Raw genomic sequence first — 26,784 nt, 5'->3', positions numbered from 1 at the left:
ATTACATTCATTAACTCCACCCTGTTTCTGTAAATTTGAAGGATTGCAGAGATGTGGACAGAGTTAACCAGCACTGCAAAGCACATTTTGAAGCCCTCCATTTTACATCTTCAGTTCTCTACTGTTGTACTGTGAAATCCAGAATGAGGGGGCTCTACCTCCAGGAAGAATTGAAGCCTTAAATGCACATTTGACTGAGTAAATTACCCAACAACTCCTCTGAGCATCCAGCTGGAGACAGATGAACTCAGGGAGAAGCACAGCAATAGGTTTGATGCTACAGAATTCACCTCTCCTAGTGGGAAGCAGATGCTGAAGGCTTTGGAAGCACTCTGATATCCTTGATTTCCTTCCCAGCAGAAATGCACTGGCTTTAGAAGAGGTGCTTCTAATTAAACTGTTAAATGCATGTTGTTAATGTATTGTGGTTAATAAATAAATGTGGGTTCAAGCCTCAGCATTAAAACTCGAATATTAGAAAATGTCGGTTGTGTAGATCTGGGGATTTATTTTAGCAGGCTGTAAAAGACAGATCAGACCCCATTCTGCCTTTCAAACATGGAATTTCTACCCATGGAAAAAGGATAAATGATGAAGCTGTCCTGTGAGAAGAGGAAAGCTTGAGGAACAGTGGAAATAATATTTTGTTACTGACTTTCCTTGGAATGGGCAAGTTCCCTTCATCCCCCCAGCCAATCCATAGCTGTGCAAACCAGGGCACTGAGGATGTGCTGCTATTCCAGACCTTCACTGGACATTAATCTCCTTATGCTCCTAAATCAGCTGCCTGATTTAGCCCAAGACAGCCTGACATCTCTGCTCCTCCACCAGCTCTGCCTCAGCGTCCCCCTGGGCTGATCAAACCAGGATAAAGAACATTTCACTGACCAGTGTCCAGCCCAGGGCAGCAGCTCTGTCCTTGCCTGGGGCCAGGGACAGCAAAGCAGATTCCAAATGGGAGCACCTGAAGATTTCCCTGCCGGGCTCCCACACCAGGCCATGCTGTTACACAAGATTTAAATTAAAAATCAGAAATTGTTGCAAAAATATTGGTGAAAGGGCCGGCCAGGGAGTGGTTCAATAACTTCTTAAAAACATCATATGCTCCAGCTCACCTCCACTCTGCCATAAGAACAGAAAAGCCAAGTAGGTAATTTTTTAATTACTTTTTTGCCATTAGGACAGTGTCTTTTACCCAGAAGTTGAACACAGATGGCACTCAAGACACCTGTAATTCTTTCTCTTCAGTGATAAACATGCAAAATGAATAATGAAGAGGCACCTGAAGCCATTGGAAGCCCTGTCCACAAGCAACACTTGCTGTGACTCCATAATTTTATTTTCCTTTCTAAATAAAAGATACTAAAATGGGGTTTTTTGTCCCAGTAACACTGAATATATCATTGCAACAAGAGGCCTGGGTGTGATAGTAGAACTGATAAGGTGACCTAGGCCAGGAACGAATTAGGAGGAAGTGTTTTAGATGTGGCTGAAAAGACCCCAAATGGCAGCACCAGCAGCTGTGCCTGTGGAAAACTCAACAAAGCTGAGAATGCCCAGGGAAACCAGGAAAACACAGCCAATCCCACATGGACATCACCCCCAGAGCAGCAGCTGGAACTGCACAAGGAGAAAACCTCCAGGCCATTCTGGGAGAGAATCCCAGGACTCAAAGAAATGAAGAATCTAAATTCTGGCATTATTTCCATGTGTACACCAAGTGGGAAGTGTTCACAGGGACGTGGTGAAAATACCTGGTTTGAACCAGGAAGGGAAGGTGGAATTGGTGCTGGAGGTCACTGAGGAGAGGCAGGAAATTCTGCTTTTGTCTCCAAAGCAGCCCAGGCTGGCAGCAGCTGTGCCAGCCCCTGTCACTGTGACATTTTCTGAAAAATCCCTTCACCAGGATTTCTTCTCCTGGGAAGGTGAGAAGCCTCAGCTTCTCCATGTTCTGGTGCTCTGGAATGTGGTCAGGAGATTGTTTATCCAAACATGTGAATTGTTTTTAATTAATGACCAATCACCATCAACTGTGTCAGACTCTGAGTCAGGGATTTTTATTACTCATTCTTGTTGAATCTTCTAATGTATCCTTTCTCTTTCTTTAGCATAATTTTAGTATAGCAATATAATAAATATAATATAATAAATATAATGTAATATAATATAATGTAATGTAATATAATGTACTATAATATAAATTATATTTTATTATATTATTATATATTATATATAATAATATAACAATATATATTATTATATAATATATATTATTATAACACATATTATGATGTAATGCAATGTAATAATGTAATATAATGTAATGTAATGTAATGTAATGTAATATAATATAATATAATATAATATAATATAATATAATATAATATAATATAATATAATATAATATAATATAATATAATATAATATCAGCCTTCTGAGAACATGGAGTCAAATTCTCATCTCTCACCTCATTTTTGGGACCCTCACAAACACCACAAGCCCCCACGAGCCAGCCTTGGAGCAGCAGTGGGACAGGACTGAATTTCAGTGGATGGATGAGCCTGGAGGGTTTTCCAGCCAGGATTATTCTGTGGCTGGGACTCAGGTGTGACCCCAAAAACAATCCTGGTGAACAGCAGCATCTCCAGAGCCCCCACGGGACTGGCACCTCAGCCACAGCCAGCACTCCATGGAGCTGCCCTCAGCTGACCCAGCCAGACACAGAGATTTTGTCAATATTCCCTTTATTTAGGGAGAGGAGGGAATAAAGCTGAAACAAGAGCCTGGCTTTTAAGTAATAATAAAATTCCTGCAGCTGCTGGGATTCTCCCAGCTGAGATCAAGTTTGGACTCCTGAGTTTTTAGACAGCAGCCTGGTGTGTGATGCTCTCTGCTGTTGCCAGGGCCCACAGTGACAAGTCCTGCTGTAAGGACAAGCAATTTAATTTTATTTTATTATTTATTATTGGGGTAGAATGCACTGAAGCACCAGAACTGCTGCTGTTCCATGCTGATGGTGGCACAGCCTCACTGGCCCATCCTGCTCTGTCAGCCTGGGGTCTCAGTTATGGTTTTGGTATTTCACTCTCTGCTCTGACTGGGATTTGTTCTTGGCTGTGTTCTGTTCTTCAGGTTAATCCCTTGCTGGAGGCACTCAGGCTGCTTGTCACAGAGCTCTCAAACAGAAGAGCTCTTCACAAATCCTGTGTGTCTGGGGCTGTGCAGGATGGGAACATGTTCAGGAGCTGTGAACCTTCCAGAACATTTGAGCACAAACTCCTGGCAGAACAGAAATACATCTTCACACTTCATGTTTTAATGAAAACAATCAGCACATCCCAGTGTGTTTTCTCCATTTATGCATTTTCATTCAAAATGCATCTTCATACATTCTTTATAAGTACTTTACTTCAAATATTTAATGAACATCACAGAAAATGCAGCATAGAATCAATTTGGCTTTTCTTTAATAAACTATTTTCCCAAGGCACTACACATATGGCTACACCTTTACACATAAATAAGTGTGCAGAGGATCAGAGTCTGGATTATTATTATTCATAACTAAGAGAGGACTGTGACTGTGTTTTGCTTTTCAAAATTCAGGAATAATCCAGCAGAGGGTTTTGAGTTATCACAGGAGTCAGCAGGTGTTGTGTGAATGAGGAATTGGAGAGCTCAAGGCCTCAGAGCTGTGAGCACTCCTTGGTTTGAAGAATTTAGAAAGGTAAATAGGTGCAAGAAATAATAATGGGAAATTCCATTTAATGCAGGACAAAGGCAGGGGATGTAGAATTACTCTTCCTGAAGGGAGTAAAGCTTGGCAAGGAGCTCAAACCAGGCAAAACCTTCAGAAAACTTTCCCCAGCTGAATCCATCCATGGATTGTACAAATCACAGAGGGGGAAAAGTGAAGATCCCTCATCCCATTCTAATCCAGCTGTGGAGAATGAAATTTTTATAAGTTAAAAAGGAAAATAAAATAATTAAAGCTGCAAGTTTTGATAGCTCTGCAGCTCAGGTGTAATTTTGGACAAAAATTACAGTTTGGTTAACTGAACCAAAACATTCAGTTTTTGGTTCAGGTAACCAAAACTGAATGTTACTTAAATGAAGTTTCACCCATCAGGTCATTAAGACCAGTCCATTTGTTTCCCTTGTTTTTCATTATCTTCTGTGGAGTCATTCTGCTTTTCTACTGGTGTAAACACATCCCATCCCATGCTGTTTAATTTCCTTAAAAATTTTATTTGCCCATTTCTGGTTTCAAGAGGACTTTAACTTGCAGGTGTTTAAATCAGCAAGGAAACAAAAAGATCATCTTAGAAGGAATTGGAGTCAACTCAAACTATATTTTAATTTTATGACTGTTCATTTTCTTACATTGGCAATTCCCAGTCAACAACTCAGGTGAGAGAACATGACATTTTTAACCACTGAAATCCCATAATTTTGAAGTAACTGTGGGCTTCTGGTTGTTATTGCTTAAGATTCAACCGAGGCTGCATCAGAAATGAGCCTGTGAGGAAACCAGGCCTATTATCCCTGCTAGCTGGGGCAATGGCAACCATCATGAAAGGAAAATTACTGCCATTAAATCAAGAAACTAATTAGAATCAGATCATCAAGCTCCTTTTTACTGGAGCCTTGGTCTCCTGGCACGGGATAGGTGATTTACCTCAGAGCACACACCAGGGCTGAGCTGAGCTGTTGGTTTAGTGCTTTTCTGATACTTCCAGAAATTCAATAAACAGCTCAAGAAGGCTCAGTGGCACTTGTGGATGTGGATGTGGGCTGGCAGCTCTCAGGGAGGAAGGCTGGGAAGGCAGAGCTCAGGAAATCTGGCTCAGGATGGAGTCAGAGGGAATCAGCCTCTGCTCCCCCTGCATGGCCTGAGCAGAGCAGGAGCCTTCAGGTGAACTCTCAGACACAAATCCTGGCCTTGATTGCTTCCCTGTCCCAGCAGAGACCAGTGAGATACCAGTGAGATATCAGATGGAAGGACCATGAGCACAGCTGTGCTCAAGCATCTCAGACACACAGGAGGGATCTCTGTGGTCCCCACCAGGAGACCTGGGCTGGCTCTGACAGCGTTGTGTGAAAAACACATTCACTCTCCTGGGAAAATGTAAAAAGTTTAATAAAGAACCATAGGAGACAAGGACCACAGAGCAAAGGTTATTGTGGGATCAGCCAAGAGCACACCTGCTAGTTTGGGAACACCCTTTATATCCCATTTCTATTGCATCAGCCTGTTACATATTCATAAACAATTATGGTAAACTTTCTTCCCAAACTAGCTTACATGTTCCAAGAATTGTTTAGCATGGCTCCTCCTTGATTCCACCCTTTTAGAGCATGCAGATTCCTTGCTTGTGGTTTTAATTCATTCTTATCATCTCCTGTTTTTGGGCCACACTGCCTTCAGGCACTGAGTGCTGATAATTGGAATATCTGCAGCAGGGTCCTCATCCTGTGTTCACTGGATGTTATCCCATCCCAGCAGCATTTTAACACAGGCACACTGATATCAGCTATTTCACTAAGCTTAATTAACAACAGAAATAAAAACTTTATTATAAAGTTACTTGAACACCACACATATAAAATCCATTTTAATATTTGCAAAAAGCCAATATTTTAATATGTATCTATAACATTTGGGAAGCTCTGCACCCTGAAATCCCCTTCATCCCCACACCTGGGAATCTCCTGGGCATGGCAGTGTCTCACCTGCCTGCCCAACTCCCCACCAGCTTCCTCCCACCAACCTTCTCCTGCTGTGGTGCCTCAGCCTCTCAAATGGAGCACAATTATTTCACAAATATCCACCAGTGAGCTCAGGAAACTTGGGGGGAAAGCACAGGACTTGTGAGGGTCTCATACTGAGGATGAGAAAGGTGATTCACTCCCAATGATACCACAAGCAATTAGACAATTAGCAAAGGTTAATAATGAATAACAAGCATCTGTCACAGCCCCAATGAGAATCCAGGCTGCCACTCTGCCCTTACAGGAGCCATTTACTCTTTATGCCTTTGATGTCCCAGCACTCACCCGTATTTTCCCTGTCTTTGGAGAGTAATCAGTGTTTTAAATGTTCTTCAAAATTATATGAGTCAGTACAAATTGTCTTCCCATTTGTACTCTTAATTGGGTTTTAAGGCCATTTTAGGCATCTGCATGCTCCCAAGTCTAACAGGAACTCTTAAAAGCCTGAAATAATTTGGGATTATTGACACCTGAGGGTCATTCTATTAATAGGAGTTGAAGTTACCAGTTTTACAGTTGTTTTGTGTATAACCAAAGGGAAGGACAGGTTTACTCAGTAGCTGCAGCATTACTCAGCACAGAGACCTGAGGAATGTTCCAGAAAGCAGCCAGGAATTTGCCTGGTTCACAAATAAAATCACTATTTAAGATTATAGGGGCTACATTTATTGAGGGCATCTGCATCAGATTAGGACACTGAAGTCCTCAAATATCTACACAAAAAAGTGGCACAAACTGGTTGCCAAACTTCAAATTAATGTTTGTTTTCTGAGTTATCAAACAGTCCCAGAAAATGAAGGGAGAAGTTCTTTCCCAAAAAAATATAATCACTGAAAACAAGTCACCTCCTTCCCAGAGGGGAAATGCTCAGAGCAGCATTGATGTTCCTGCCCCCAGGACCATGAGACTCCTCAGAAATGAGCAATCTTCTTAAGCTCAGGAGAGATTAGAAAAGTCCTCTGAACTACAAAATCAGTCCAGGCTCTCCAGTAGAAACAGTATTCCACCAGCAAAGGACTGGAAAGGAAAACAGAAAATCCCTTGCTGCTATGACCCACAGGAGGTGTAGGGCACTTCAGTGCTTCAAGAAATTGAAATGAATAAGGAATGAATAAATTCTGTGTTTTTAGGCTAAGCACACAGTCAGTATGAAAAGCTGCCATTTCTAAATTAAAGCATTTGCTGAACTGGCAAAGTAACTCATTGGTTTGAATCCAATCCTGAAAGATTGCCAAAAGAGTCAACCTGTTACCAAAGCAAACTGATCAATAAGTCCAGTATTGATCTGCCAGGAGCAGGGGATGCCTTTGGTGATCCCTTTGGAACCCCTTCCCACTGCCATGCACTGGAATTCAGCAGGATGGGCCACAGGGAAATCACTGGGCAAAAATAATAAAAGGAGAGAAGAAAATGAAGGAACCTCAAGCCTTCACTAGACAGGTTTCTGATTCTCCTCTTTCCTACAAATTAATGTCATGTTCAGGCTGTAATATTCCTTGGAAAAACAAGGAAAAACCACTGCTCTCCAACATCCAGCTATTTTAATCACCTACAATAACTCTGTAAAATAATTCTTGATGCAAACCTGCAGACAAACAACCAAACTGAGCTAGAAACCAACCCCTCTGGGTGTCCCTGGCACAGCAGGACCTGGGCTTTTCCCAGATTCACACCTTGCTGGGGTGAAGCAGCACTGAGTTATTCACACACAAAAAATTTGAGGCCGCTGGGGAAGATGGGAATTAGAAATTCAGTGTCCACTGAGGAGCTGGATGTTTCCATACCCATGGATATCCATCCCTGTGAATGGAGATTTGATAATGCTGCCTCATGAACTTTATTGCATTTTCAGATGTTTTCCCATCGGGTTATTGAAATTCTGTGAGAAGAGAGGACTCAGGAGGAAATCTGCAGGCACAAAGGAGGAAGATAAAATTTGCTGTTTCCCACCTCCTTAGGACAGGGTGAGGAAGGATATTTCTCCAGTTTAAAGCACAAGGAAAATCAGGAAGGCAGGGATGGCCTTGCTGATGGAGTGTTGCTTCCAACACCAATCCCAAAGCACAATTAACAACAGCTGCCTGAAATATGGATTTTCTGTTTTTCCCCTGTCTGAAACTCAGTGGACACGTTCACCATCTCATTGCTATGCAGAGCTCTGATGTGCCAGGGACACCTGCCAGTCTCCAGCAAAGATCAATCCATTTTCTAATTAGGGATGGGAGTTAATGGCAGCTGAAATGACCATTTAAAATACAGCAGGCCCTAAACAATGACTTCTCAGGGTGCTGCCTGCCCCAGAGCCTTTCCTTTGTAATCTTCTCAGCCTCTGCACTCTCCTGGATGATTTATGGTGTCTGGGGGCTCCCTGGCAGCACTTTCTGTGCTGATAAAGAGGAGAACCTTGACTGTATCTTAAATTGTCAACAAATGCTTTCAAATTTCCTAACAGTTCTTGCATTTGTCCTTCATATTTCCAGAGTTAAAAAAATGTTCCAGCCTGGATCTGCCCTTTCCTACAGAGTAATGCCCACGAGCATCTCATTATTGAGCCCCATGAACTTTCCCCACAATCAAAATGTGCTTAATTCCACTGGCCTCACCCCATAATTCCCAACTGGATACCCAACCCTGTGGTGCCAGCCCAATTAATTCTGCTAGCATCATTAATTATTGGAGAAACACACCTGGCAAGAGTGAGTTTCACAGGCTAAAAGGGATATTACAACTTTAATAGAAGGAGACATCAAAAAGCATTTTGCCCACAGCAAGGAATTCAACAATTGTGTTTAAATTTAATATAACAAGTAATAAAGAGTTGAGCTGGAGTCAAAGTCTGTCACTGGCTCTCCCACAATATTATTTATGGCTCTATATAGGCCCAGCTCCATGACTTCAGCAGGCAGAAACCTTAATACCTTGTGACACAACTGAGCTGAGCCATCTAATATCACCCACAAATCCCTGAAAAACAAACACTCCTTCAAATAATTATGCTGTTCCAACATCATAACTTCCCAGGCAGTGATGAAATGTCCTGGTTTAGGGAAGACCACTGAAAAGCCTTGTCTGTATCCTGGGCTTCAAATCAAAAACCTTTAATATTAGGATCACACTCTGCACTGAATAAATGTCAGAGAAATAAACTTGACGGAACAATATATTTTTCATGCCCTAAAATGAATTTTAAAAAGGACCTAGAACAGGAAACTACAAAGTCTTTAACCTCCAAGGGGAAAAAAATCAAATACCACCCAGGTCACTAATAATCTAATGTCAACTGTTTCCATAAAAAATGGGCAATGATAAATAATCAAAGCATTTAGTGGGAGCTGTGGGGATCTGGGTTATTCTCAGTTATTCTGGGTTATTCTCTGTGCATGATGATTAGATTTTTAAAGAAAAGGAAATGTTTCTCCCAGCCCTGTTTCCCTGTGGTTTTTAACTCAGACCATGAAATCTCTCTTTATCTTCTAGATCCTTCCAGCTCCTCACCTCCCTCAGCCTGGCTGCCACATTATCTTCTTGAGAATGAAAACACCTCAGAGCAGCCAGTGCAAGGTGAACTTTGGGCTGGAGAGGTTTAGGACACAAGGCAGGTCTGGCTGATCCAAACTGTACAGAATTCCAGAATTCCAGATTCCTGTCTCCACAAGCTCCTGGCATTGAGCTGGCTCCTGCACTGCCCTTCCACTCACACACCCCTCTGATCACTGCTTTCCTTTGGATGGGCGGAAAAGGTACAAGAAATGTTTATCCCACATCAATTATTTTAATTTCTTGCAGCAAACTACAAGAAAAGGGCGAGCCCCAAGCAGCTCACTCAGCAAAGAAGTGAATGTTACACCCTGAACAATGTGCAGAGCTGTTTATTCCACCACTGCATCAATGCATTTATTACACTCCTGCATCCATCTCATGCTGCCCATTCCTTCTTACATGAAATGTAGAGACCAGCACAGAGTTCTCTGTTCCAAGAGACACAAGATCACTTTTGCTGCGCTTCAAATGTGAGAGAAGACAAAATCTCTTGTCCTTTGGCCAGGCAGTCCAAACTCAGCATAAGGATAAAACCCCAGTGACAGCAAACACACTGTGCCATCCCAGGAGTGGAGAATCAGCTTTTCTTGACAAAAAAAAAGACTTCAATGAAAAAAAAACCTAAAAACAAACAAAAAATCCCCAAAAAACTCAAACAAGAACCAAAAATCTGCAAAAAATCCCAATAAAAACAAACAAAAAAAAAACCCCCAAAACAAAAAACAAACACCCCAAAACAAAACAAAACAGAAAGTGGTATTAGCTAACCTGAAATAGCGATTTTAAAGCAAGATCCCAGAATAGAGACGAGTTGCTTTCATCATGATATAACCTATAGAAATTGTACCTGAAAACGGAAAGATTTCATGCCCTGGAATACTTTTTGCATCTCATTTCCATGAAGTGTCACATCCAAGGCCATCTGCCTTCATCTTCTTGGGTGTAATACACTGTCCTAAAGTTAAAAAAAAAAAAAAAAAAAAAAAAATTTAAAAATCCCCTAGTGTTTCTCTAGGCTTTTGCGTCCTTGTGGCAGAACTGTAGCTGGCCGTGAGGTGTTTTTACCACAAGCCGCTGCCACAGCTCCGGGCACCTCTTTATCGCTTTTTGTGCAATGTGGGGATCCTGTGGGGATTAAACACACCCAGGGGGGAATAAATACACCCAGGGGGGATCAAACACACCCAGGGGAGGGATAAACACACCCAGGGGGGAATAAAGACCCAGCTCAGCTCCTCCAGCCCTGCTCCCTCACCCTTTGCAAGCCGCCGGACTCGCTCCAGCTCCTCAGAGCCCTCTCCAAATCCGGGGGGAATCGCTGTGGGGCTCAGCTGGGACGGGATGTGCACAACCCCAACCCCACAAACCCGGCACCATTCAACCCCAACTCCATACATCCGGCACCATTCGACACCGACCCCGCAAGCCCGGCACTATTCAACACCGACCCCACAAGCCCGGCAGGATCTCGGGGCCGGATTTTCCGCCTCAACCGCGGCTGGCCCGGGCTCCACTCCCCGCCCCGCTCCGCCCTCAGCTCCCGGGGCCGCCCCTTCCCGCCCGGGGGAGCGGGGACGGGGTAAGGAGCGACGTTCTGAGGGCCACAGGGGGAAAAAGCCGCGCTTAGAGCCCGTCCAAGAGGGCTGAGAGCAGCGAGGGAAGGGCAGAGCAGCTCCCGGAGCCCGTGAGGGGCGGGCACGGCCCTGGCTGGGGGAGCTGCCGGGCACGGAGCAGCTGCAGCGCTGGAGCCGGGCTGGGAGAGCTGAGGGAGAGAATCCAGGGAGAGCTCAGAGCCCTGCCCGGGCCTGAAGGGGCTCCAGAAGAGCTGCAGAGGGGCTGGGGACAAGGATGGAGGGACAGGACGCAGGGAATGGCTCCCACTGCCAGAGGGCAGGGATGGATGGGATATTGGGAATTAGGAATTATTCCCTGGCAGGGTGGGCAGGCCCTGGCACAGGGTGCCCAGAGCAGCTGTGGCTGCCCCTGGATCCCTGGCAGTGCCCAAGGCCAGGCTGGACATTGGGGCTGGAGCAGCCTGGGATGGTGGAAGGTTTTTTCCCACTATCTCATTTAACCATCCTCTTTCCATTTCAGCTCATTCCCCCTTGTTTTGACGCTGCCTGGTGTTGTAAATAGTCTTACCTTTTCTTTCCTGTAAGTTCCTTTAAGATACTAGAAAGGGGAAAATTTGATTATTTTTTTAATGAAAAATTTAATCCAAGCATTACTGTAATCCACTACAGATTTGCAAAGAATGCCGCTCAGATTTCACAGCTATTGTTCAGTGCTAGTTGGTTCTGTACATTTCCCCTGTGGATCTGAGCGTGTGCTGCTCTAATCCATGCTTTGGCTTGGTCACGACTGAGTTGTGATTTTACCCACCTGTTGTGGTGGTTAAATCTGGTGTGATGTGGCTGTAACATCCCAAAGTACCTCCCATGTTGCGGTGAGTAATCCTGTGAAACTGACCTTGTTTTTGTTTTTACTTGCAGTGCTGTCCCATGGCAGCTGCCCCAGCAGAGAGCTCCAGGAGCCATGGGAAGGGGCTGGAGCGGAGCCAAAGTCACAGCAGCTCTGCCTTGGACTATTCAGGAGACACCTTTGAGTCCTTCAGCGAGGAGGAGGAGAGTGAAGCACCTGGATCCTGGTGTTCCACAGAGGATGTGGAGGGGGCAGCTGTGTCAGAGGCTTTGGGAAGCTCAGCATCACTGGCAGGGCAAAGTGCTGCAGGTATGCAGAGCTCTCCCTGCTTGAGGCCTGCCTTCCACAGCTCCTATCAGTGCACTGGGGACTCAGATCAGTGAAAATAAACATGTGAAAACTGCATGCAGTGTCCTTGCTGTGCAGAGTGCCCACCAGATCCATGCTTCAGACAGCTCCATGGGAAGGACTTGGCCATAGAAATCCTTCCTTAGTAACCTTGTGATGCTGAAATTCTGTTGGCACCTTAAAAAACAGTTCTCCAAGCTACTTTTTACCATGAATGAAAAGTAGCTGGGCCATAAAACAATTTTTCCATGGGATAGTTCCATGATTTAAAATACTGAAGAGGGCTGGGTAGGACCTCAAAGCTGCAGCAGAGGAAGGATAAAGCAGGAGCTGAAATCTGTGGCCTCATCTGTGTATTGCTGTGGCTCAGGGTTTCTCCTCCCTAGCAGGGAGAACTGGCACATTCAAGTGGAGGATTATTTGCCACCCACTTTGCTTTCCTCACAATGTGTGTTCAAAGTTGCCTTTTTTCCTTGCAGAGGAGGAGTCTGAAGCAGTGGATCCTGCAGCTGTGGAAAGAGCTGCCATAGGAAAATGGATTGATGCCCTGGGAAAGTGGATTGATCTGAAAAATAAAGACACTGGGATTAGGCCAGACAAATCTGCCATCACAACTCCTGCTGGTGAGTTGGGTAACTTCAGCAGAGCCTGTAATTGTTTCTTTTGGAAGGAGATGTAAACTTGACTTAAATTTTATACACAGGCGATTAAATCAAGCCAGCTAATTAGCCTGGCTTAATTAGCCAAGTAATTAAGTGCAAAGTTTCTCTTTTATGCTTTCTTGGAGTGCAGCTTGTCTCCCATATCACACATGGCTTTGATGCTCCCCCCATGTAGTGACATTATCCTGGTGAGGCATTACCACAAAATTCAAAAATGTCCCCATGTTTGACATTTAATTGTTTAATTTAATTCAGTTTTTTTTCTCTCCAGCTGTAGAGGAAATTTGGGCATTTTCCCCTCCGAAATAAACATGACTTCAGAATTTATTGTGTGACACAGGTTTTCCCCCTTGTTAACCAACAGTATTGATAATTGAATTATTTGTTTGCCCTGTTCTAGTTCCTTTCCCAAGCTGAGGGAGGCAGTAGGGCTCCAATTTTGGCAGGAACAATGGAGCAGCTTTACCCAAATAACGATGGAGTGCAGGGAGGAGGAGAAGGGAAAGGAGGAAGGAAGGATCCATTTCCATGTACCAGTTATGCAAGGAACTGTGAGAGCAGATGGTGGGATGCAAGCCCTGCTAAAGTCTGTCAAAAAGTGGGTCAGAGATGCTATTTTTAATTAAGAAAAAAGAGCAAAAAAGCTGTAACTGAGCAAAAAATAATGGGAGCAGACGGGGAACCTTCCTCAATCTCCATGTTGATGGGAGGTGAGCACACTTGGAGTTTTGTAGGTCACTGTGGGACAGGGATCCTCCTGCCTGGGCCCTTCATGGTGTGGGATTTGTGCTCCAGCATCCTCAGAGCACCCATCTGCCCTAAGGAAGCAGCACCTGCCAGGCTGGTGAGAGCAGAGCTCCTTCCCCAGTGTCAGTGCTGGGGCTCCTGGCTCATCTCCTGCATTGCTCTGCAGTCAGGGCAGTGTGGAGCAGCTCATCCTGGGCTGCTCCTACAGGAGAATCTTCCCAAAATACACCAGAGCCCTGTGACTGATTCCTGGAGACAGACAACGGGACCTGGTGGGCTCAGAGGCACTGAGGGGAGGATGAGCCACAGCTGAAGGTTGGGATGATTTCCCTTGGAAGTTGCACTCACTCAGAGGATTTTATTCATAGAATCCCTGGCAGATCCCTGCAGTTCCTCACCAGGGAACTTGTGCCTTTGGCTGGTGGGTGCTGAGGGCAGGGGGAGTCAGGGAGAGCACTGAGGCTGGAGCAGCAAATCCTGCTCCATGATCTTGAGGTGAAGGATGCAGAGCTGGCTTGTCCTTGCTGCTCCTGTCACTTGTCCCTGTGGCAGCCTCAGGTACTTTGGTGCTTCCAATGATCCATATGAGCAGCACAAAATATGGTTTCTGCTTTTCTTTGATGCAAGCACAGTACCCAGCCAGGCTATCCCCAAATCAATCATAATCAGCTATCCCCAAATCAATCATAATATTCTGCATTTTTTAATTGCAGAATATTACCACAAAATAGCCACAGCAATTCTTCTGATATCTGTAAATGCTTCTCTTGGACTTAATCCTTCAGCACATGGTAGCCCCCAACTCTTGTATTGTTTTAGCAGCTTGGAGATGTTTTTTTAGTGCAGCAGATGAGCTCACCTGGAAGTGGATTGCTGCACAGTGAGTCCCCTCAGAACACTCAGCTCAGTGAATCACTGAGCACACAGGGTGCTCTGAATTGGGGTTTGTTTTGTTGCCTCAAGACTTTCCTTCTCATCTTACTGCTAATAGGGTTAGATGTGATGGGGGAGCAAAAGGTTCTGCTTTGCCTGTAGGAACACTCTGGAATGTCATTTTTATTTTTCATGGTTTTCTTTGTGGGCTGAAAGAAGGAAAACATGCTGGCCTCAGGTGAAGTGAGGAATTTTCATCAGAGTTCTTTGTCCCTGCACCCCAGTGTGGAAGCACGAGCTGTTATTAGGCAAATGCATCACAAAATGAGTGTAAATCCTCAGTTCCACAGAGATTGCTCCATGTTAGTCATCTTTAAAATGTACTCAGGAAAAGGCAATTCTTCAGCTTGGCTGTGTCTGAGAATTCAGGTGGGGCTCTGTAACGCCCTGGCTGGTGCTGTGCTCACCAGCTGCCTCTCCATCAAATGCTTTGCCTGTTTATTTTTCTGCCCTGCTCCTATAATTGTTCCCTGGAGGGTGGGGATGCCCTGGCACAGTTGCCCAGAGGAGCTGGAGCTGCCCCATCCCTGGCAGTGCCCAAGGCTGGGTTGGATGGAGCTTGGAGCACCTGGGACAGTGGGATGTGTCCCAGTGTGGCACTGGATGGGCTTTAAGGTCCTTCCAACCCAGGTTGCTGTGTGACTCTGGGATGATTCACTGTGCTGGAGGAGTTTTACTCATTTGAAATTCCTGTTTGTGATGAACAGCCTGACATTTCAACCTGTTTCTCTGCCCTGTGGTACCTGCAGGGGTCTTTCTTGTGTTCTTTGCAGGTCAGGCTGTCAGCATGTTCATCTGAACTGTAAAATCAATCTAGGGCATTATGAAGATGCAATCTGGAGCTGCAGAGGTAAAACCTTACTGCAGAGCAGTTATTGATTATTGCTTTTCACAGTTATCTCTTTTTACCTTCTTTAAAATAGAGTACTGGTAAGGAATAAAAACAACAAAATGCCTGCCAATTTCCCTGTTAAATCAAAGTTAAACATCAAAGGAAAAGGAAACTCATAAATATTTTCTTCTTTTCCTCCCTCCTGGTGGATTTCAAATGTTTCACTTAAGGCTGGAGTTAAAACCTACGTAGGTCACTGAAAAAACCTACAAAAGCTACACAGGTCACTGAGTTCCCTCAGCAGGGTTTGGGGTGCAGACATGAGGGTTAGCTGGTCTCTCCTGGGCTGCTTCCTGCACTCTGTGGAGCTTTTCTGCCTAAACATTCCACGCTTTGTGACCTTCCTGGGTGAGATGGGGCTGGGGTTGAGCTGTGCTGCTGTCACTTGGGCTGCTTTTGTCCCCTACTCTGCCTTACTGAGAGGAAACACTGGATTTGGAGTAACAAACATGAGAAAATGTGCTTGTGGAGCAGCCATGGGCACTGGCAGGGATTCTGTGCACTGCAGAAGGAACATTGCAGCAGGTCTGGATCACACATGGAAAACAGGGAATCTACATGGAATAAACCCAACCCAAAGCAGGAGCTGAGATCCCCTGGGCAGGTGAACCTCCCACGCCTGGGGGAGATCTGAGTGTGCAAATACTTCAGTTAAAAGACAAACTTTCCTCATCTTTTTTTGGGTTTCTTTCAGAAAAATTCTAGTCCTTGATCCCTAATTTAAATTCTTTCTGAACATCCTGTTAAGCGTGAGTTAATGTGGAGGAATAACTCCAGCACCGAGTCGTGCAGTGAGGTTTAAAAATTGCTGTGTTTGCCAGTGTTTCTTCTGAAGTCTGGAAGTGCAGATGAGCAGATGGGTGGGTGTGTGGCAGCACAGGATTTATGCATTATTAGAAACCAATTCTTAATAAAATTGCACTTGTGGATGTCAGAAGAACCTTAAGTGAGTTATTCAGGCTGGTATTAAACTGTCACTAAATGCTCAGTGGACCTGATGTGTTTTACTTCTCCCTCTGAGTACTCAAATGCTTTTGTTCTAGGTTTTTTCCCCCCTCACAATGGTAACTTTTTAATCTTTTTATTCATTCTGTGTTCAGCATAAATGAACCTGCTTTATTAGTGAGATTAAACCCAGAAGTGGCACATGATTTCCACTTTTTTACACAATTCTTGTAAGGAAAATCACCTGATGACTGAAATGGAGGTTTCCACTCAGATATTTCTGATGCTCCCTCAGAATTTTTTTTAATTAAATTTCCATTTAAGATGTTGCTGATTCTTGTTTATGTGTCTATAAATTGTCTTTCCTTTTAATCATTTTGATACATCATCATAGGATTTCCACTTTTTTACACAATTCTTGTAAGGAAAATCACCTGATGACTGAAATGGAGGTTTCCACTCAGATATTTCTGATGCTCCCTCAGAATTTTTTTTAAATTAAATTTCATTTTAAGGTGTTGCTAATTCTCAGTTATATGTCTATAAATTGTCTTTCCTTTTAATAATTTTGAAACATCATCTTAGGGGGAGTAAATTGCTCTGTGGTGCTCAATTCTGAACTTAAACATATTTTCCATGTTGTCCATGAAGCCTGTTTTAGTTTTAATTATGGATTCCCTTATCCTTTAGAAACACTGGATTTCTGAGGAGATGCTCAGTTTCTTTGCAGAATTCCACAACTGTGTCCTGTGCACTCAGGACTAAATAAATCCCAGGGAAGTTTGGGGGAAGTTTTATATTCCAGTTTTTCAGTCTTTTGAGGATTTGTGTTGTGGCACTGGAATGCCAAGTCTGGAAATTGAATTTAATCCTGAAAAGAGAAAATGTGGAGGGGTTGTTCAAATGATAGAACCCAAGCTCCCAGCAGGAATTTGGGTGTGAATCCTTGGGGTTAAACACTTTGGAGTCACCACCTGCCTGATTTTGGGGGAAATCTGCCCATGGAAACCTGGAGAGCCCATCCTGAGCTGCTGGCCATGAAATACTGCCCTGCTTGTGCTCTGAGCCTCTGGAAAATCTCCCCAAAAGCCCTGAATGAAGTTGTAAATCCATCCTAACCCGCCCAGCTGAAGTCTAATCTCTGTTTTATTTATTTTTATGTGCCACTGGGAAGGATAAGGGAAGATGAAAGAGGGAATGATGTTTTTGAAATAAGATCTTCTAAAGAATTTAGGAAATGATTGTTGAAGCTTTAGATAAGAAGTGTTTTCTAATTGCATTTCCTCCAAAAAAAAATTGCCTTTCTGTAGTTTGTGGAATTTATTGGAGGTGTTTCCAGAGTGCCTTCAGTGGACACTGCCTCTAATTTTTCTTACAAATTGCTCCTTAGAGTTATTGATGAGATCTCTCTTGATATATTAATTCATTTGGGTTTAGCAAGTTGCAGTTTCAGGTGGTGAGGTGCTAAATCTGTATTATTGACAGCCAGTTTATTTAATGTCATAGTGTTTAACTGCTTGCTTTGCTAATCTGTTTATCCTGTGCCATTAACCTTTTGTCTTTTTATTTCCTCCCATCTTTGGAGCTTCCTTTAGAGCCATTTATTGTGCAGGTTCCTACAGCTCCCATCCACATTTGTGTTTAAATTCTGATTTTGGAGCCTCTTTTAGGGTGTTTTATTATGCAAGTTCCTGTAGCTCCCATCCCCATTTGTGTTTAAATTCTGATTTTTGAGTCACTTATTGTTACTGGTTACTGCAACTGCCATCCCCATTTGTGTAAATTCTGATTTTAGAGCAAATTATTGTAAAAGCTCCTACAGCTCCCATCCAGATTTGTGTTTAAAATTCTGATTTTAGAGCCAATTATTGTGCAGGTCCCTACAGCTTCAATCAACATCTGTGTTTAAATTCTGATTTTGGAGCCTGTTTTAGGGCCATTTATTGTGCAAGTTCGTACAGCTCCCATCCACATTTCTGTTTAAATTCTGATTTTAGAACCATTTTTTGTGCAGATTCCTATAGCTGCCATCCCATTTGTGTTTAAATTCTGATTTTGGAGCCATTTATTGTGCAGGTTCCTAGAGCTCCCATCCACATTTATGTTTAAATTCTGATCTTGGAGCCTGTTTTAGGGCCAGTTATTATGCAAGTTCCTACAGCTCCCTTCCACAATTGTGTTTAAATTCTGATTTTGGAGCCATTTATTATGCAAGTTCTTAGAGCTGCCATCCACATTGTGTTTAAATTCTGATTTTGGAGCCTGTTTTAGAGTTATTTATTGTGCAAATTCCTACACCTCCAATGCACATTTGTGTTTAAAATTCTGATTTTAGAGCCAATTACTGTGCAAGTTCCTACAGCTCCCATCCACATTTGTGTTTAAATTCTGGTTTTGGAGTCATTTATTGTGCAAGTTCCTACAGCTCCCATCCATATCTGTGTTTAAATTCTGATTTTGGAGCCTGTTTTAGGCTCCAAATTTATTGTTCAGGTTCCTGCAGTTGCCATCCCATTTGAGTTTAAATTCTGATTTTGGAGCCTGTTTTAGAGCCTTTCATTATGCAAGTTCCTACAGCTCCCATCCCACCCAGATTTGTGTTTAAATTCTGATTTTGGAGCCATTTATTGTTCAGGTTCCTGCAGCTCCCAACCCCATTTGTGTTTACATTTTGATTTTAGAATTTTAGAGCCATTTATTTTGCTGGTTCCTGCAGCTGCCATCCCCAATTGTGTAAATTCTGATTTTAGAGCCAATTAGGTTCCTGCAGCTCCCGTCCAGATTTGTGATTAAATTCTGATTTTGGAGCCTATTTTAGGGCCTTTTATTGTGCAGGTTCCTACACCTCTCATGCACATTTGTGTTTAAAATTCTGATTTTAGAGCCAATTATTGTGCAAATTCCTACACCTCTCATGCACATTTGTGTTTAAAATTCTGATTTTAGAGCCATTTATTGTTCAAGTTCCTACAGCTCCCATCCCATCCAGATTTGTGTTTAAATTCTGATTTTTGAGCCATTTATTGTGCAGGTTCCTATAGCTCTCATCTCCATTTGTGTAAATTCTGATTTTGGAGCCATTTATTGTGCAAATTCTTACAGCTCCCATCCCCATTTGTGTTTAAATTCTGATTTTGGAGCCTGTTTTAAAGCCATTTATTATGCAGGTTCATACAGCTCCCATGCACATTTGTGTTTAGAATTCTGATTTTAGGGCCATTTATTGTACAGGTTCCTACAGATTCCCTCCCATTTGTGTTTAAATTCTGATTTTGGAGTCTGTTTAGGGCCTTTAATTATGCAAGTTCCTATAGCTCCCATCTACATTTGTGTTTAAAATTCTGATTTTGGAGCCAATTATTGTGCAGGTTCCTAGAGCTCCCATCCACATTTGTGCTTTAATTCTGATTTTGGAACCTCTTTTAGAGCCATTTGTTGTGCAAGTTCGTACAGCTCCCAACTCCATTTGTGTTTAAATTCTGATTTTAGAGCCAACTATTTTGCAGGTTCCTACAGCTGCTGTCCCATTTGTGTTTAAATTCTGATTTTAGAGCCATTTGTTGTGCAGGTTTCTGCAGCTCCCATCCACACTTGTGTTTAAATTCAGATTTTTAAGCCATTTATTGTGCAAGTTCCTACAGCTCCCAACCCCATTTGTGTTTAAATTCTGATTTTGGAGCCTGTTTTAGGGCCATTTATTGTGCAGGTTCCAACAGCTCCTATCCACATTTATGTTTAAATTCTGATTTTGGAGCCTTTTTTAGGGCCTTTTATTGTGCAGGTTGCTACAGCTCCCATCCACATTTGTGTTTAAATTCTGATTTTAGAATTTTAGAGCCATTTATTGTGCAAGTTCGTATAGCTCCCATCCACATTTGTGTTTAAATTCTGATTTTAGAACCATTTATTGTGCAGGTTCCTACAGCTGCCATCCCGTTTGTGTTTAAATTCTGATTTTGGAGCCTGTTTTAGAGACAGTTATTGTGCAGGTTCCTGCAGCTGCCATCCATATTTATGTTTAAATTCTGATTTTGGAGCCATTTATTGTGCAGGTTCCTACAGATTCTATCCCCACTTGTGTAAATTATTATTTTAGAGCCATTTACCGTGCAGATTGCCACAGCTGCCACCCCGTTTGTGTTTAGCCGTGCTCTGCGTTGCTGCAGGCAGGGTTTGGCTCTCCTTTGTGGGATCTCAGCACCTCAGGACTGATGTGCAGAGTGGCCGAGACCACCCTTGGGGGGCTCGGGAGTCCTGGAATATTGCCAGAAGTGTCGGTGGCTGGACTTTGATCCTGCACGGGAGACGACACCTGTATGAGGATGGGAGGATTTCACTGGGATAAATGGTGAAGGGATAAGTTAATTAGAGTGTGAAACACAGGGTTTAGAATTTCTGTACAGGGGGGTCTGGAGAAGTAAGATGGAGGAATTGGGGCGTGTCCTGTTCTTCTTCTTCTTCTTCTTGGCCTCCATCTTCTGTGGTGATGTTAGCACTTTGGGATTGGTTATTACTAAAAGTGCACTGGTCAATAAGGGTGAAAGGTATTGGGGAAAATAGGTAAATATTGTATACATAATTTTGAGTATAAAGATAGGTGACCGCCCCGGGGGCGCTCAGTGTGCTCATGGCTGGCTGCTGTGCAGACCTCTGTCGGGCCGAGAGAAAATCTTTTAGATAAAAAACTAATAAACACTGAAGACTGAGAAAAAACCTGAAGCCTCTTCTCGTCCTTTGGAGCGCGGGCTGCCCAAGGCCACCCCGGGCCTTTCCAGGCCATAAAACAGCCGAGAAACCGACACTCCTTGGCCCACAGGAGCTCACACAGGTGCAGAGCAGCCATTCCTCTGTCCCTGGCACAGCCACTGATGCCTTTCCCTGTTGCTTTCAGGAGTTTCTGGGTTCTCCCAGGCAGAGCTGGGAGCTCTGAGCCGTTTCTGCAGCAGCGGGATCAGCAGCATGCAGCAGCAGCAGGCACGCAGGGGCAGGAGGCTGCACTGGGGAGCCCCAGCAAGGCAGACTGAGCCAGGACAGTCCTGTGCTGTTCCTGCCCAGCTGATGAACAGGATCCTGCTGGAAAACACCAGGGAGGCTCTGAAACAGGTACTGGGGGAGGCAAAGGGAGATTTCCCCTAAATTCTGGAGAACCACTGCAGAAAAAAGCCATAATTAGAGGATCAAGGCAGGCAGACCTTACTGATGCCAGGCTCAGGCCACTGGAAGAGGTTTTGGGTTGACAGCCCAAGATTTAATCTTCTCATTTCTCAGACATTGTCACAGACACATTAAATGAAAAATCCTTTCCTTAGGATTTTTCCTCCTGAGAAGCTGTGAGGCCTCAGGAACAAAATGCAAACAATGGTTATCTGCTGCTGTGGAATGCAACAGGTGCATCTGGGATTGGTCTCGTGTGGTGGTTTGTAATTAATGGCCAATCACTCTCTGTCCCAGCCACAAGCTTTTGTTATCATTCTTTCTTTTTCTATTCTTAGCCAGCCTTCTGATGAAATCCTTTCTTCTATTCTTTTAGTATGAATATAATATAATATAATATAATATAATATAATATAATATAATATAATATAATATAATATAATATAATATAATATAATATAATATAATATAATATAATATAATATAATATAATTATATTAGCCTTCTGAAACATGGAGTCAGATCCTCATCTCTTCCCTCACCCTCAGACCCCTGTGAACACTGTCACAATACATCACTGTACAACTGTTGGTAGCAAATAATCACCATAAACTATTGTCTGCTGATAAAATCCTAATTTGTGTGATTGAGCAAGGCTGGGGTCATAATTTATTTTGCAAGAAGCCCTGGGCCAGCTAGAGGAAAAACCTTTTTCTCTGATTGTGTTTGCTCCTATTATTTATCAAATTATTCTGCATATTATTTGTTGTGAAGTCTTTGGGACTCCAGGATTAGAAGAATTCCAAAAACAAAACCTCCCTGTGTTCCCAGCTTTCTCAGGTATTAGATAATATTGATGAAAACTGTTCCAATAAAATCTTGCTGACCTCAGCCTCTGTCTCATCTTTACCCTATGCAAATCTTTTTTTTTTGTCACCAGTCCAGTGGTTTTTTCCCACCACAGGATGGGTTTTATGTCCAGCTCCTCCCCTCAGCCCTGCATCTAAAAACAACACTTTAAAGTCAGTTCTGATGTGATAATTATTTCAGCCTTCCTGTCTTTTAAAACAATTTTGACATTTCAGCCATCTGCTTTTAAAATTTCTGTTAATGTTAATCTACCTTGCAAATTTAGTGGAATTTTTTATTTTATCTTTCTTTGTCTTCCATTGTGGGAATACATTCCCTGAGAAAAGTGACTTCATCTGCTTGGTTCTGTTGTAGTTCCCCACAACATTTTTGTCCAGAGAAATCAGGGAAGAGGAGACAGAGGCCTGGGATGGGACTTCCTTGGGCTGATTCCTCTGTCTTTGTAGCAATTGAATGTGTTTATGGAGCCAGATGGAATCTGAGTCAATTAGATCAGATAAAACCATTGATATTTCATAAAAGCACAAACCCTGGGATTTGTGTAATGCTGTTAAATAAGCTTAAGATTTCATGGTGGATAACCTGACCCAGGAATCACTGGCAGCACTGATTATCTCACAGACAGAGCTGCAGAGTCTGGGCTGGATCCTGGCTCAGAGCTGCATGTTTGAACTAATGGCTCCAGAGTTTATTTGCCTCTTAATTTATTTATAAAATATATAAATATAATTTATAATCATAACTCCTCTGGTTGCTGCTTAAAGCCTTGCACACAGTCAGCATAGGAGCAGTTATAGATGATGGAATTGTGACTCTGAATTATTTTACCACTGCCTAAAAAGCCAATTTTTGTCTTTAGTGTATTTTTTTTTATTGTTCTTAAAGTTGCCAGGCCAGACATTGCTCATGGCATCAAAGTTTCCTCCTCCAGGTGACAGAAGCTGAAATCCATGAGGTTTCAACCTGTCCTGGCTGCCAGCAGAAGGAAGCAGAGCTGGCCAAGGTTGCCTTTCTCAGGCAAAAAAAGACTCTGCTGGAAGGTGCTTTAATCCAAGAGAAATTGGAAGAACAGTTTTACTCCAGGGTAAGCAACTATTGTTGAAAAAAATTCATGCTACATTTTATAGGTGCTGTAATGAAAGAATCTGTAATTCAGATTCTCCCTGATTTATGGCATTGAGATCAGTGCAAACCAAAATAGAATTTGGGTCCATTTCATTAATAAAGTGCTTGGGACCAACATTCTCCTCAAGTCATTGGAGTTGCTGATTTGTGGAAGCTGAAGGTCATTCCCAGGCTGTCCTGGAATGGGTTTGGGTCCCTTTTGATTGTACCTCCCCAGTTTGTTTTCTGTCCAAGCTGAAATGGCAAATTAAATGATGTGATAGGGGGTGACTGCCCCTACTGGGCTTCCTTGCTCACCCTTTGGGAATCTTGCATTAGGACACTGATGGAGGCTGAGGTTTTTCTGGAATACTGGGATTTTTTCTGGGATACTCTGAGATTTCTGCTTGCAATTCCTGTCTCTGTGCCAGTGTCCCAGAGATGGAAGCTTTGTTGGTAGGAATTGCCTCTGGAGCAGCTGGGGGAGCAGTGAAATGTGCAGAATTCCCTAGGCCTCCCGTGGCTGCTCTTCAGGAGGATCCTTGCAGCCATGGTATTTTCTGAAAAATCTTTTCCTTAGGATTTTTCCCTCTGAGAAGCTGGGAGGCCTCAGGAACAAAATGTAACCAATGGTTATCTGCTGCTGTGGAATGCAACAGGTGCATCTGGGATTGGTCTCATGTGGGTGTTTCTAATTAATGGCCAATCACAGTCAGCTGGCTTGGACTGTCTGGTCAGTCACAAACCTTTGTTATCATTCCATTCTCTGCTTTCTTAGCCAGCCTTCAGATGAAATCCTTTCTTCTATTCTTTTAGTATAGTTTTCATATAATATATATGATAAAACAATAAATCAGCCTTCTGAAACATGGAGTCAGATCCTCATCTCTTCCCTCATCCTCAGACCCCTGTGAACACTGTCACAGATCCTCCTGAAGGAAGAGCTCTTCTCTCCCTCCTTGGGAGGGGGAGCCTGAAGGGAGGAGCCTTCCTGCAGCTCCCAGGTCTCTTCTCATGTTGAACAACCTGGGAGTTTGTGCTGTACCACACATTCCTTTCTTCCCTAGTGTAATTCCAGTTTTCAGCATTTTGACTCTTCCTCACTCCCTACCTAAGATCTGAGAGCTTCAGCCTCAGGTGAGGCTTCACTTTTTCCCATTTTTCCCCCATGCAAGGCCAGCTGCTTTTCCCTGTCCCTCCTCAGGGAAGAAGTCTGCTTTTTGGGCCAGAGTTTTTAATCAGAATCCTTTCAAACCCACCAGTGTGTGGATGAGTGCTGCCCCTCTGGCTGGGCTTGAGGAGCTGGGTGTGTGCTACAGGCCATGAGAAATGGCAGGGATACAGTCCTGAATAATCCCATGTTTGCTTTCTGTTTCAGGACATGCTCACACTTCTAGGAGAAGCACTCAGAAGCTTTCCCAAACCTTCAGAGGATCCCAGGGATTTGTGGCAAAGGCTGAAGGGTCAGGAATGGAAAGACTGAATGGACCATAACTCCAGTGGGTGAAGAACTGGGAGAGCCTCCTGTGGGCAGTCAGCTCCAGAATTCCAATGATTTTGGATCTGAGCTGCTGTGGCAGTGATGGATTGGGTGCAGCTTTAATATTCCTGCAGGTAGAACCAGATCTGCCTGCCTGGGGTGTGAGTCAACCTCTCCTCAATGCAAATGTTGCAGGACATTGTAATCCATCTCCATGGGTTTCTCAAATTCCAGAAGCCAGCAGTTTCCATTATTAATCTGGCGAGGCAGAAGAATTGTTTTTTGGGGGATTGCTGTGGGATTGCAGAGCAGCTCCCAGCTGCCTCCATCCATAAGGAAAATAAATGATTCTGTTTGCCAGGGCAGGGAGGTGTAATTACTGCATCTCAGCTCAGGCTTTGCCCACTGCCTCATGGTAAATTGAAAGTGAGAGCCCCAGGTGGAAGACAAAAAGCAAAGTTAACTATAAAAAGCAGTAAAATGAAATGAAGTATTTATAGAAGGGAATTAATGAGGTTGTAACAGAAATTAATCAGCAGGACTGGGGGTGCCAATGGGATGAGAAATGATAATAAATTAATCATGGAATCTATATAGGATAGAGAAAAACAAGAAACAGATGAAAACTGGGAGAGAAATTGCAAGAAAATACTTTGGAATTTGTTGTAGTTTTTCAAGCTTAGGAAGTCACTGTTGTTCAAAGACTGGATCTGGGGTTCAGTACACATCCAAATAAAATGGAATTACGGTGGGAATCTTTGGGTTAGACAGTGAAATCATCCTCACTGTGGCCTCCAAAGCCTGGTACTGCTCTCTGGGCACCTCTGCAGCCCTTTGTGACCAAAGCTGAGAGCAGGGGCTCAGCCATGGCCTGACTCTCCTCAGCCTCCCATATCCTGACTTCTCTGTATTCCCATCTCTGTGGAAACCTTGGAGGGATATCCCTATCTGTGAACCCACACTGCATTTTTGTGCCAAAGCAGATGGAATCAAATCCCCCTGTTGCATTTTCTTCCCCCATTTTGGGACCAGAGCCCTCACTGCTGCCTTAAGGGGGCTTTGTATTTCATGGGGTTGTTTCCCTCCTCTGCTCTGGATTGTTTATCAGAGTCCTTGAGAGCTGTTTAGCCTCTTGTTCTCCCTTCCCACAAACCATGGAAAACCTGGAGGGAAATGCTGGGATATAAACAGAAGTGTTAGTAAAGTTCTGCCTTCTGCTGCTTAAAAATCTGCTCAGAGTGATTTCCCTGGGAGTGGATCCTGAGTAGGTGAAGCCCAGGTGGGAGCCCAGCCCAGCCCTGAGCTCCTCAGTGCTGCTTGTCCTTGCAAACAGCTTCAATGGTCCATCAAAAATACTGCCCCAACAGCATCCCCTTTGGAATTGTCCTGCAGGGCACTTGGATAATGAATAAACTCTGCTTGTTCCTTCCTGTTGCTCTGGGATCCTTGGAAATGTTTAAACCCTTAAATCTCCTGCTTTCCAATCTCCTCCTGGGTGCCCCACCTCTGTTCCTTGTTTTGCTCTGCACTCCCTGGTTCTCTGAGCCTCTGGAAGTCTCTGCACACACTGGGAGAGGCACCCAGAATTTCAGGTGGGGCCTTGGAAGGGCTGTCAGGTTTACAGGGGGTGATCAGGAACTGAATCCTTGGAAACTGCCATTTTGTAGCACAGATTTCAGCCCTTGCAGACCCACAAAGAGTGACTGCCATGCACATGTTGATATATCTGTTTTCAGAACACTGAACCTTTCTGGAGCTACTGAAATTCCTTTGCAGCTGCTGTCAGCCTTTCTGTAAATCTGAACTGTGAGTTATCTGGGTTATGTGTCTGACAGTGTTTGTCTGTGGAGCTCACACACAGTGCCTGCACAGCTCCCGTTTGTTTGCATAAATGTTACAAACAGAACTCAGGTAAC

The 26,784-nt window shown here is 43.5% G+C and overlaps 2 protein-coding genes across 2 annotated transcripts in view; one reads left to right on the top strand and one right to left on the bottom strand.

Moving 5' to 3' along the window:
- The window catches only part of MTMR8 (myotubularin related protein 8), a gene marked incomplete at its 3' end in the record, with an annotated part of 59,777 nt that extends 49,570 nt beyond the window's left edge, over positions 1–10,207 (bottom strand). Inside the window, exon 1 of the mRNA XM_058814059.1 lies at positions 10,160–10,207. Within this exon, the coding sequence (XP_058670042.1) occupies positions 10,160–10,201 (42 nt within the window). The remainder of the gene's footprint in view (positions 1–10,159) is intronic.
- Positions 10,208–10,671: 464 nt separating this feature from the next.
- C14H8orf48 (chromosome 14 C8orf48 homolog) lies at positions 10,672–26,008 on the top strand. Its single transcript, XM_058814060.1, has 7 exons — positions 10,672–10,891; positions 11,407–11,466; positions 11,805–12,042; positions 12,561–12,704; positions 21,152–21,363; positions 23,216–23,368; positions 24,767–26,008. Exons 3-7 carry the CDS (start codon positions 11,814–11,816, stop codon positions 24,869–24,871), a joined length of 843 nt encoding a protein of 280 aa, XP_058670043.1. The 5' UTR covers positions 10,672–10,891; positions 11,407–11,466; positions 11,805–11,813; the 3' UTR covers positions 24,872–26,008.
- The last annotated feature ends 776 nt before the right edge of the window (positions 26,009–26,784 follow it).

The sequence above is a fragment of the Ammospiza caudacuta genome, chromosome 14, assembly GCF_027887145.1.
Source record: "Ammospiza caudacuta isolate bAmmCau1 chromosome 14, bAmmCau1.pri, whole genome shotgun sequence".
NCBI lineage: Eukaryota > Metazoa > Chordata > Aves > Passeriformes > Passerellidae > Ammospiza > Ammospiza caudacuta.
This window is presented reverse-complemented; position numbering and strand designations above follow the sequence as displayed.

Excerpts from the sequence above, each read along its gene's own strand:
- C14H8orf48 (XM_058814060.1), top strand. The coding sequence starts at position 11,814 with ATGGCAGCTGCCCCAGCAGAGAGCTCCAGGAGCCATGGGAAGGGGCTG. Across the intron at positions 21,364-23,215 it reads CCAGGGAGGCTCTGAAACAG|GTGACAGAAGCTGAAATCCA; the intron begins GTACTGGGGGAG and ends TTCCTCCTCCAG. Across the intron at positions 23,369-24,766 it reads AAGAACAGTTTTACTCCAGG|GACATGCTCACACTTCTAGG; the intron begins GTAAGCAACTAT and ends TTTCTGTTTCAG.